The following is a 12,212-nucleotide window of genomic DNA, read 5'->3' on the forward strand; positions in this document are numbered from 1 at the left end:
AGATCTACTGCTTATTAGCTCAGTAAATGGGTGAAGTCCTATCACCTCTGGGTTTCAGTTTCCTCATATGTAAAATGAGGGAATTAACTAGAACCCTTCCAACACAGCTCACATTGATAGGGTCTTTTAAGGTCTTTGCATCTGTTCCCTCATTTAATTCTAACAATAATCCTACGATTATTAGGTGCTATTATTAGCTCCCTTTTACAGATGGAGAAACTGAGGCTCAGAGAGGTTAGTTGGTTTGCCCACGGTCATGATGACAGTAATAATATAGTCATAAAGTCTGAGGCAGACGTTGAAGCCGCATCATCCTGACTCCACTACCAACCAGCACGGGCAGTTCTACCCAGCATTCCACAGTACCTCTCAGCTCTCTATTCGATTAACTCCATTGCCCTGAATCCAACTTAACCCGTCTTCTTGAATTGCCATATTTTCCTGAAACACCAGACCCAGAGTGTGCAGGAGGCCCTGAATGAGTCAAGAACGAACACCCCTCCCCGAGCTGACATAATGCGTTGTTTGCACCCCGAGCTGCACTCCATGTGTGTCACTGGAAGTCAAGACAGGCACCAGTCAGTCTGTGCCAGGCTGAGAAACTGTTTGTGCAGCTGGGACCCTTGTAGAGAAGCAGACCCTCCTATCTTCATGGTCTAGCAGCTCCCAAGAGAAAAGAATGCTGCTTTTACCATCACCCGGCTCCTCTCTTTTAGGAGGGGTCTTGTTCTTTTCCCAACTTTACCGCACCTTTCTCCTCCCATGCCAAATCTCTTTAGGAGGAGATTTCTGTTTTCTCCTCCTTCCTTTGTGGGACCGTCATAAATGTGCAAACTTCTGTATGGATTGTGAACTCCGCTCGGCTTAGGGTTCCACATGCATTGTGCAACTTGTACTAAACCCCTCATGAAGCTGTGATTGTCTGCTGACAATTCTTAGATAATCCAATAAATAAGTGTGTGCAATGTGCCAGGCGCTGTGCTACCTGTGGATGAAACTGTCAACTGTGCTAACCCGAAGTTGCAGACATCCGTGGAAATCAATCACGCGTGTGCCTAGCTCCCCTTTTAATACCAGTAAGATTTTGTTCCTAGCCATAATCATAGAAAGTTGTTTATTAGAACATTAAATTAGCCTGGATCAAAACATTTTGAAATTTTTTCAAGTCAAAGATACTCTAAGGCTAGGCTCCTGAAACAGAAACCCATATAGAGTCTAACAAAATCAACTGAATCTAAATCCTAAACTCATCATGCAAAAATGAAGATCTATATCATTTCAGTTAGCTTTGCCGCTGCAAAGACGAATTTGTGCTGCGTCAGCCACAAATACTTTCATTTTCTCCCCTCTGGGACCAAAAACATCTATCTGCACGATGACTCTTCAGGTGAAGTATAATCTGTGGCTATGGGCTAAGGGACTAGGTTGGGGTGGTGGGGGGGGGGAGGGAAGAGGAGTGGAAGGAGAAGGGAGAGGAAACATCCATGAAGTCGAATACCCTTCATTTTACACATTAGAGAAACTAAAGTCAAAGAAAGGAAGAGATCTGTTCAAGGTCACCTAATAGCAAGCATCAGGGCCAGAATTTGAACTTGTGCCTTCTGACTCTAGAGTTGTATCTTTCCACTATACCACATTGCCTCTACACAAATTGCTAGTGCTCCATAAATGCTGAACACCAAATGCAGGGGAGGGAGAAATAACTTTATTTCTTTCCATAGGCTGATCTTTTTTGTTTCTTTCTAAAGTACTGTCAGTCCCAACCTCGACCCACCCTCACCTCATCCTTGCCAGGAAAACACAAACACCTTTTGAACTCACAGACTCTCCAAGTTATGGCTGACCCTGGAGATTATCTGGTACATTCTCAACAAAATTTCAATAAGTGGCATCCAGCCCATGCCTGAAAACCCTCCAGTAATGGAAAACTCACTCCTGGAACAGGCAGCTCTTTTTGTATTTTACTGCTCTGATTGCAGAACAGTCCTTTTCCTATATTAAGTAAAAATGTGTCTTCCCATAAGGAAGGAAATAAACATTATTAAGTGTCTGCTCTGTGTCAGGCACTGTGCGAAGAGCTTTACAAATATTATCTCACAACAATGTTATCATCCCCATTTTACGGTAGAGGAACTGAGACAAATAGAGGTTAAGCAGCTTCAGCCCAGGGCCACACAGCCAGAAAGTGTCTGAGGTCAGGTTTGAACATAGATCTTCCTCACTCTAGGCTCAAGGCCCTACCCACCTTGCTGTCCCTATAACTTTGTAACTTCCAGTAACTGCTCCTACTAATGCCCTCTGCCAAGCAGAATGGGTATAATCTGTCTTCTGTGAGACAACCCTTCCAATACCAGAAGGCCATAATTATGCCCCCCTTCAGTATTTTCTTCTCTGGTCTCAACATTTCTGGCCCTTTTCTAGCACGGTTTCAAGAATCCAAACCATCCTCGTTGCCAGTCTTTGGGTAAGTCATCCTTTGTCCATGTATCTAGAACTGCTGAAGGTCTGATAAAGACAGGATATTGTCAGACTATTACCCGTCTCGCTCTGGACACCATCCCGCTCAATAACTGCCCTAAAATCCCACGAGCTTTGCATGTGTGTGTGTACTCGTGTGCATGCTAGTCCTGTCACACAACTGTGAGCTTACAGACCTTTTTTTCATATGAACTGCAATTTAGCCATATAACTATGACCCCATCGTTTACTTCTGCAGCAGATGATCTTTTTAAATCTAAGTGCAGGAATTTGCATTTATTTCTATGGAAGCTCATCCAGTTGGATTCAATTCATCATTCCAGCATCTCAGAATTTTTCTGGAATCTGATTCTGTCATATTAGCACCCACTCTCAACTTTGCTGAGAGTCTTCTGAAAATAGGATAAATTTCCATTCACAATATAAGATAAAATTTTATAATATGAAAAGTTTGGGATGGTAAATAGCTTTAGATTCTCTACATAAAAGCTCCTGTCTTAGGCTTTTTCCTTCCACTTCCTAATAACACCATGGGTATAGACACATGCGACCACTGGTAGAAAACAAAATGTATTTCTTTGAGAATATGGATTGTATTCTTATAAAAGCATTCTCATGCTGTCAAGTAAATTATAGATGATCATTGCTGTTTTCAGTTGTGTCTGACTCTTCATCACCCCTTTTGGGGTTTTCTTGGCAAAGATACTGGAGCAGTCTGCCATTTCCTTCTCCAGTTCATTTTGCAGATGAGAAAACTGAGGCAAACAGGGTTAAGTGACTTGCCCAGGATCACACCACTAGTGTCTGAGGCCAGATTTGAACTCAGGTCTTCTTGACTCCAGGCCTGGTGTTCTATTGCACCACTTACCTGCCTGTTCCATACATTTCTGTCCCCTTCCCCACAACATTTGCAGTATATAACATTATGCTGTAACTTCACCAACCCAACCAGTGTCTCTAAGATTTTCAACTGTGTAGGAAAGGGATTACAAGGTAGACAGATAACAAAGAAACATGTCACAGATAGAAATTATTAGCTTTAATATTCTGCTCCGTGTGAAACAATTTTGGTGAATAATTGACCACTCTGCTGTCCTTGTTTCTGAGTTGTGATTGACAACTCCACAATCAGTTTTATATTGTTTACCTGTAGATCAACCAGTCTGTAGACTTTTCCAAGCTTCTTTATTCTCTCATTTACCTTCTACTTTCCCATTAACATATTTCCCAGAGGGCAGATAGAGCAAAAAGGTGTAATGAAAAGTAAACTTCTTATTTCCAGACTTATAGTCACATAGTTGGGATACATCAGGGGACTACTTAGAAAAAAATGAAAAACCATCCCTACCTGCCAATTATGTTCCCCTTTTGCAATAAATTGGGGTTTCTATAATCATAAGATCATAGATTTAGAACTAGAAAGGCCATCTTTTCCAAACCCCTCATTGTACAGAAGAGGAAAATGAAGCCTAAGGCTGAGCGCCTAAAAGTGAGGAGCATAAATCTGAGTCCAAAGGAACCAGATTAATCCAAGTTCTAACCTTAATATACAAATATATGACTGCCTGCCTACCCTCAGTGAGAGGGAGTAAGAGAGGGAAAATGTGACCTGAGGCCTCCTGCCTCCAAAGTCAGTACTCTCTCCCCTGTACTATGTTGCCCCTCATCATAGCCATTACTATCAGTGCTGGCACCATCATCAATGTTTCATTTAGCACTTTAATGTTATCAAAGGGTTTTATTGGATCTGCACAACAACTCTATGAAGTAGTCATAAGAGGTACGATTACCCCTGTGACACAGATTAGAAAACAGAGTCTCAAGGAGTCTTCCAGAGTTTGGGGTCAAGTTGCTGCCTCTATTTTGATTTTTAGGACATGTAAAGTATCTACGAAAACTTCATTGTTTTGAACGCCATTCATTTAGAATTCATGGTGATTCACAAGAACGAGCCTGTGGTTGACCTCTGGAATATGGATTTGATAAGCAATTTAATTGTGTAAATGAGATTGCTAACGTTTATAACCTACTTAAGAAACCTGAAACATCTTATGATGTAGCAGCACCTTTTACACACGAGCAGTGAATGTGTTTATTTTGAATGTTCCTTAACTGTTAGCCTAGGTTAAAGATATATTTGAAAACAATAAAAACTATTTCCTTTTTTTAAAGGCTATACTACTGGTAAGCTCCTTGATTCACTGATAATCCAAATTAGTGAGGTATTATTTGTAAATGTATACTGGTAATTTGGAGGGAAATTTTCATAAATTATAATCATAAATTATATGTTAGTAAAAGAAGCACCCGGGCACAGTGAATAAAGAGCTGCTCTTGGCTCTGGGACAGAGTTCAAATCCTGCCTCGAACATATACTGACTGTGTGATTCTGGGTAAATCACTTAATCTCTCAGTAATCTAAGAAACTTCTTGGTCCATATTTTTGCACAAGTCTAACAGAATTTGTTTTACTTGACTATATATATTTGTTTAAAGGGATTTTCTTTTTCTTCTACAATGAAGGAGATATAAAAAGAAAAGAAATCCTTATTAACTGAAAATTTAAAAAAGAATAGTTCTCTGTAAATACACATACACACAAACATGTATATATATATATATATATGTAAGTTGCAAAAAAGGTACCTATATTGAAAGAAGGAGCTTCTTCACTAAGGATTTCTCTACATTAAATGAATCACAGGTTCAGTTCCCATACCACATGATTTGCTAGCAAATGTTAAAACCGTTAATTACCTGCGTTTGGGGATTGTCTACTTCCCACTACTCTCACTAGTAGCTAACATTCATATGGGACTTACTACGTGCCAGGCACTGTGTTAAGTACTTTATAATGACTGCCTGACCCTGAGAGGTAGATGATAAAATACCAATAAAATATCAAATAAACAACAGGTTCATCATATGATCGACTGTCATCCAAAATGGGGGAATTACACGTAGGAGAAATCACCTGGATTTGGGAGCTCCACAACTTTACTTACATTTAATCCAGCTTTCTTCCAATAATAGCTGCTATATTGGTTAACCATACATTTTGTTTTCTCTTTAAACTTTTCTTCAGAGTCCATAGACCACCAAGGATCGAGGTTTCCATTCTTATCATATTTTCTGCCTAATTTAGAAAAAAGGTAGAGAATTTGGTTGTTACATAATAAAGCTAATTTCTTCTCTGTTCCTTGTGACCTATTCCTAACCTACCTCCCATCACCCCCTCTCCCCCCGCCCACCCCTTTCCTGATTTATGGAAAGCTGTGATTTAGTTACCCAGAACAACTGAGCTTGCATAACCTTGGCAGACATGTCCCAGAGTGGGAATAGCCAGAGACAGGCACAAAGCAAGGTCAGCAGTATGGTGGCCCAGGGCCCTCCGTTTGCTTGCAAAATGTGTGCCTAGGGAGAGATGCCTCTAGCAAACAATTCCATGTAGCCAAGTTCCTGAAGGCAGCCCGTTTATTTCTCTCCAATGTTGGATTTAAGTTGGGAAAAAATGTGGCAGATTGTAGAGGAAGTTGAATGTTTTTTAATTTTTTTCCTCTCTTCAAATGGATGTAGAAGCCAAGAAGAAAAACAGGGAAAGTACAGATCAGGAGGGCAGAGGACCTGGCCTCATATCTTACTTCTCCTACATAATAATTATGTGACATTTGATCTCCCGATGTCAGTTTCCTCAACTTCATTTGCCCCAAATATTAGTAATACTCACAGTGTTCTACCTCAAGGAACTCTTGTGAGGATCAGCCTTTGTGTGATGGATGGAAGGAAAGAGGAAGGAAGGGAGGAAGGGAGGGAAGGAGGGAGGGAAGGAAGGAAGGAAGCAAGGAAGCAAGGAAGGGAGGGAGGGAGGAAGAGAGAGAGGAAGAGAGGGAGGAAGGGAGGAAGGAAGGGAGGGAGGGAGGAAGGAAGGAAGGAAGGAAGGAAGGAAGGAAGGAAGGAAGGAAGGAAGGAAGGAAGGAAGGAAGGAAGGGAGGGAAGGAAGGGAGGGAGGGAAGAAAGGAAGGAAGGAAGGAGGGAAGGAGGGAGGAAGAAAGGAAAGAAGGAAGGGAGGGAAGGAGGGAGGGAAGGAAGGAAGGAAGGAAGGAAGGAAGGAAGGGAGGGAAAGAGGGAGGGAAGGAGGGAGGAAGGAAGGAAGGGAGGGAGGGAGGAAAGGAGGGAGGGAGGGAAGGAGAAAGAGAGGGAGGGAGGGAGGAAGGAAGGAAGGAAGGAAGGAAGGAAGGAAGGAAGGAAGGGAGGAAGGGAGGGAGGGAGAAAGAGAGGGAGGAAGGAAGGAAGGAAGAGAGGAAGGAAGGAAGAGAGGAAGGAAGGAAGAGAGAGAGGAAGAGAGGGAGGAAGGAAGGAGGGAGAGAGGGAAGGAAGGAAGGAAGGAAGGGAGGAAGGGAGGGAGGGAGAAAGAGAGGGAGGAAGGAAGGAAGGAAGAGAGGAAGGAAGGAAGAGAGGAAGGAAGGAAGAGAGAGAGGAAGAGAGGGAGGAAGGAAGGAGGGAGAGAGGGAAGGAAGGAAGGAAGGAAGGAAGGAAGGAAGGAAGGGAAGGAGAAAGAGAGGGAGGAAGGAAAGAAGGAAGAAAGGAAGGAAGGAAGGAAGAGAGGAAGGAAGGAAGGAAGGAAGGAAGAGAGAGAGGAAGAGAGGGAGGAAGGGAGGAAGGAAGGAAGGAGGGAGAGAGGGAAGGAAGGAAGGAAGGAAGGAAGGAAGGGAGGAGGGAGGGAGGGAGGGAAGGAGGGAAGGAGGGAGGGAAGGAAGGAAAGAAGAGAGGGAGGAAAGGAGGGAAGAAGAGAGGGAGGAAAAAAAGAGGGAGGGAAGAAGGAATTCTTAAGTACCTAATATGTACCAGGCATAAGCACATCATAATTCTTATCTACAGTAATGTTTCTTCTAGTCTCCAGGAACTGGGAGGCACATTGAGCTTCCATTATATACCCCATCCCAGTAACCAGTGGGGATTGAAGGGCCATCTGTCCTACTTAGATAAGGGAGGTCACTGTAAGGCATAGACCTAGAGCGAAATCTATAAAATTAAGTGGAAGAAAAATGTATGTCCTATACTTGTTCATTCCACTTATAAACTCTTCATCCTTTCCCCATTTGGAAAAAAAATCAAAATCTTAATGCATCTAAAGTAGATTCAGGTTCCCTATTGAAAACAAATGGATGTTTAATGGTTTAGATTTAATGACATAAAGAACAAATATGTCCTCTAAATATTTGTGTTAACTTGAGTCATTCAAAATGCTTGAGATAAAGCTGGATACCACAAATAAGGTATCCACAACAACTATCTTGCCTCCAAATTTCTTCCCTCTTGGACTGAATTGAAGACAACATCCTTCTTATAGCCACAATGGAAATTGAATGATTCAATCAACAAATACTTACTGAGTGTTTACCACACAGAAGACACTGTGAAGTGGCATTCCCATTATTACAGTCTCTTTAGTATCTTATAATGAAAAGTGCACTAGAAGCCTTGTAATCAACAAGACAGAGTACTAGGCATTTCCTCCAAGCCTCCTGATCTCTCAAACCTCTCCAAAATAGGAATTATGCACAAGGAATAAAGCAATGCCCGTCATCTCTACAATTTAGGATACCAAGAACCCAAACAATGTAAAAACTCAAGAAAAAACTAACCTCTAAGTATGAATGTGCTCAGTAGTACACCCTCTGCCACCAGCAGCAAAGACATATAACCACTCACTTGCAACAGAACTAAACTCTATTCCCTGACCTTCCCCTCCCTTTCTCCAAGTGCTTTAGCAATATAAACAGGAGAAATTTGCTCAGGGCATGATAGCAGCATGGCAATGCTGTGTGTCACATCAGAATTTGGCCAGAGGATAGAGGAAAAGAAGAAACAGGACAAGATATGTCTGTGTGTGGCTGTGTGGCACTCCAATAACCCTGGGGGAAAGTGTCCAGCATCCAGGCAGTTCTGTCCTCCCACTCTGCAAAAGCTATCTAGCACAGAAACCTAGATTGGTGAACTGTTAGTTGACCAACATAGTGGAAGGCTGAGACTCTTTGTGATGCCAGGCCCTAGAGGAACCACTATCAAAGGAAAGGGAGTCAGAAAGTAAATATTAGGTGAAAATAAAGGGAAAAGACTGAAATTACCAAGCATCTTAGGAAGAAGGGAACTCAATTAAAAACATTGAGCAAAATAAACAGATAAACCAGCAGGGAAGACAGAAATAGCAAAAGGAAATATGACCTCTAGACAGGTAAAAGAGTTTAGGAATCTATGGATAAGTTTCACAAAAGAAAGAAAAATGAAATAACACCCAATCAGGCAGAAAACTCGGTGACTTTCTAAGAGAACCCAGAATCAGAGAGGGACATTCCTGGATGATCTCAAAGAGAAATAAGAACTATTAAAATGGAATTTATGGCCTGCACAGAACATATAATTGGCAGAACAGAAAACTTGAATCCATGGTGGCCAGTCTCACTAAGAAGCAAAAAGAAGATAACTGACTGGAAAACAAATACACAGAAATGAAGGACAATCTGGAAGAGAAGCAAAAAACATTAAGTAACATTAATGAGAAAGCATGTTCTCCATACAAGCAAAATATATTGATCTGAAGACAGGATGTGAAGGATTACAGGGCTCCTAGAAGAATACCAGCTGGAAAGTGTGCTAGACTAGAAGTCCTGAGTTCTGATTCCAAATCTTCCACTAACCAGAGCCTTACAATTGTGCCTCTGAGCTTCAATTTCCACATATATAAAATAAGACATTTGGACCAGAATGGTCTTTAAAGTCCTTTATGGTAGACCAGAGGTTAATAATGTAAAAAAGCTACTTTTATCAAATTTTTCAAATAAAAAAGAGTCATGATATACTACTCTCTATATATATATAAGTTAATATCAGAGAGATTTTGCAGGAACTTCATTTATACTGCTTTATTCATTTTCTCATTTTACTTACTCTAGATGAGTTATTATATAATAGAGAGACCAAATAATAATTATTGCCTTTAGGAGTGACCTGTTATAGCAGAGGAAAAGTCTGAGAAACATCTAGGGCCTTCCCCCATTAGCACATTACCTCAATGAGTTTTTCTCATTGAATGATTATCACCTAAGAAGACAGAGAGAGCTATGAAAGGATTAGGTAGGGGACAGAAAAGGGTTGAGGCAGGTCGCCAAGAAGAGGGACTAATGCCAGTTGCAAGGGGATTGTTACCAACCCCCTTGGTTAGGTCAACAAACTGGGTCAATAAATAACCAATGTCTCATGTGGGTGACCTTTTGGGGACTATGTACTTGAGTCACTGCCAAAAAGGAGTGTGAGAAATCAAGATCTGAGCTATTTCACCTCTAAGACTAACAATTTATTGTTCACGCCACCTCATACATTTGTGCACTACTGAGATGAAATGATACATACTCTAGATGCCATTGGTCCTCTTTGAAAATGAAGGAAGAACAAGAACAGATTAGCAGCATTGTGTATTAGGAAGATCACTAGATTTGGATCCACAAGACATGCATGGGTTCAAATCCCAATTCTGCTATTTATTATATATAAATTGTACAAGTCATTTTACTATCTATTGAACACTTCAGACTAGGGATCCCATGAATATTCCAAACTCATCAGCATGGTGTAGTGGCTAGAGTGTTAAACTTAGAGTCAAGAAGACCTGAATTCAAATGTGACCTCAAATACTCACTGGCCATGTGACACTGAGCGAGCCACTAGTCACGTGATCTCTCTGGGCCTCAGTTTCCCCCTATACAAATGAAGGGGTTGGACTTGATGACCTTCAAGATCCCTTATAGTTCTGAAGCATTCATTCTATGATCTTATACTCAACATGTCCAAAACAGATCTCATTACCTTTCTCCCCAATCCCAAGAATCTTCCAAATGCTCCTATTTCTGTTGGGGATACCAACATTCTTCTGGTCTCCCAGGATCATAATCTCAGTGTCAGCCCTGACTCTTGATTCTCCCTTCCTCATATATCCAATTGATTATGAAATCTTCTCATTTATACCACTATAACCTCTCTCTATACATTATTTTCTCACTATATACACAGCCCCAATGTCTTCACCACCTCTCACCAGACCTATTGCAGTGACCTCCTAATTGACTCTCCCCACTGTAAGACATCCTTTAAATAGAGTATCGCTCCCTTACTCAATCAAATCCACTGGTTCACTAAGCTCTCTAAGTTAAAGTGTAAAACTCCTCTGTTTAGCTTTTGAAATTCTTCACATTGAAGACTACTGCACTTGTTGCTTTCAGAAAAACCTGGGAAGGTTTATATGAACTGATGCAACATGAAGCAAGCAGAATCAGGAGAACCTTGTACATAGTAACAGCAACATTGTAACAACAATCAGCTGTGGAAAGACTTAACTACTCTAATTGATACAGTGATCCTGGACAATTCCAAAGGACTCATGACAGAAAATGTCACCCCCCTCCAGAGATAGAACCAATGACCTCTAAGTGTATGTGGAAACATTCTTTTTCACTTTATTTTTCTTGCCTTTTTGCAACATGACTAACGTGTAAATATGTTTTGCATGACTTCATAGATAAAACTGATGTCATATTGCTTTCCTTCTCAATGGATGGGAGAAGTGGAGGGAGGGGGAGAATTTGGGACTCAAAAATTTTAAAAAATGAATATTAAAATAAAGTAAAATTGCTAACATGAAAAGAAACTCTTCACAACCCTGCCCCAATCTACCTTTCTAGTTTTATATATTACTCCTCTTCCTACTCTTTCTAACACAGAACACTCTATCTCCCATGTCCACTTTCTGTATAAAGGTTTCCTTGATTCCCTCTAACTTCCAGTGTCTTCGATGAACATGTATTAAGCACATACTATGTGTCAGGTACTGTGCTAAGTATCATTGTGGTCATCTACCATGTATGTATTTTTTATTTTTTATGTAGTTATACACATACATTTTTCGTACAATAGAAGGTAGGCTTCTTGAAAGCAAGAACTATTTCTTTCTTTTTTTGCATCCCCAGCACAATGGCTGGTAGAAGAGAGAGAGTACACTCAGTTTTCCCACAGTCCCTCTTACTCCCCCTCGTTCAATTGAAATTTTTCTCTCCAAACTCACTAATGATCTCTTAGATGCTAAATCTACTCACCTTTTCTGAATGTTCATTTTCCTTGGCTTCTCTCCCTGCCTCAAGTCTCTCCCAACTCCAGCCCATCCTCCACCCTGCTGTCAACATGATTTTTCCCCAAGTGCAGACCATAACATGTAGCCTCACTATTCAACAAACTTCAGTGGCTCCTTGTCTTCTGTTTGGCATTTAAAACACTTCATGAACTGCAATCTTTCTACCTTTCCAGTCTTCTTATAACTTACCCTACCCCACCCCACACACTCTTATTATCCAAGGACACTGGACTTTTTACTGTACTGTATTAAAAATAGTATATTAAATTACCCTGGGGGTTCCCAACACATTTTTCATTGCTGTTGTTGAAAGAGCCACTGTGGTATATTAGGTTACCTCCTTATTTAGTTCTACATTGTGAAAAAAGAAAACTGGAATATTTCGAGCCTTTCTAGACTGGAAGAAAGGAAGGAACAAAGGAAGGAAGGAAGGAAGGAAGGAAGGAAGGAAGGAGGGAAGGAAGAAAGGAAGGAAGGAAGGAGGGAGGAAAAGAGGGAGGGAGGGAGGGAAGGAGGGAGAGAAGGAAGGAAGGAAGGCAGGAAGGAAACAAGC

The 12,212-nt window shown here is 41.0% G+C and overlaps 1 protein-coding gene across 1 annotated transcript in view; it reads right to left on the reverse strand.

Annotated features, from left to right (window-relative positions):
• PHEX (phosphate regulating endopeptidase homolog X-linked) overlaps positions 1 to 12,212 on the reverse strand; it is a 272,352-nt gene that overhangs the window by 13,616 nt on the left and 246,524 nt on the right. The window contains exon 18 of the mRNA XM_036746177.1: positions 5,484 to 5,614. Within this exon, the coding sequence (XP_036602072.1) occupies positions 5,484 to 5,614 (131 nt within the window). The remainder of the gene's footprint in view (positions 1 to 5,483; positions 5,615 to 12,212) is intronic.

This window comes from Trichosurus vulpecula, chromosome 2 (genome assembly GCF_011100635.1).
Source record: "Trichosurus vulpecula isolate mTriVul1 chromosome 2, mTriVul1.pri, whole genome shotgun sequence".
In the NCBI taxonomy this organism is placed as follows: domain Eukaryota; kingdom Metazoa; phylum Chordata; class Mammalia; order Diprotodontia; family Phalangeridae; genus Trichosurus; species Trichosurus vulpecula.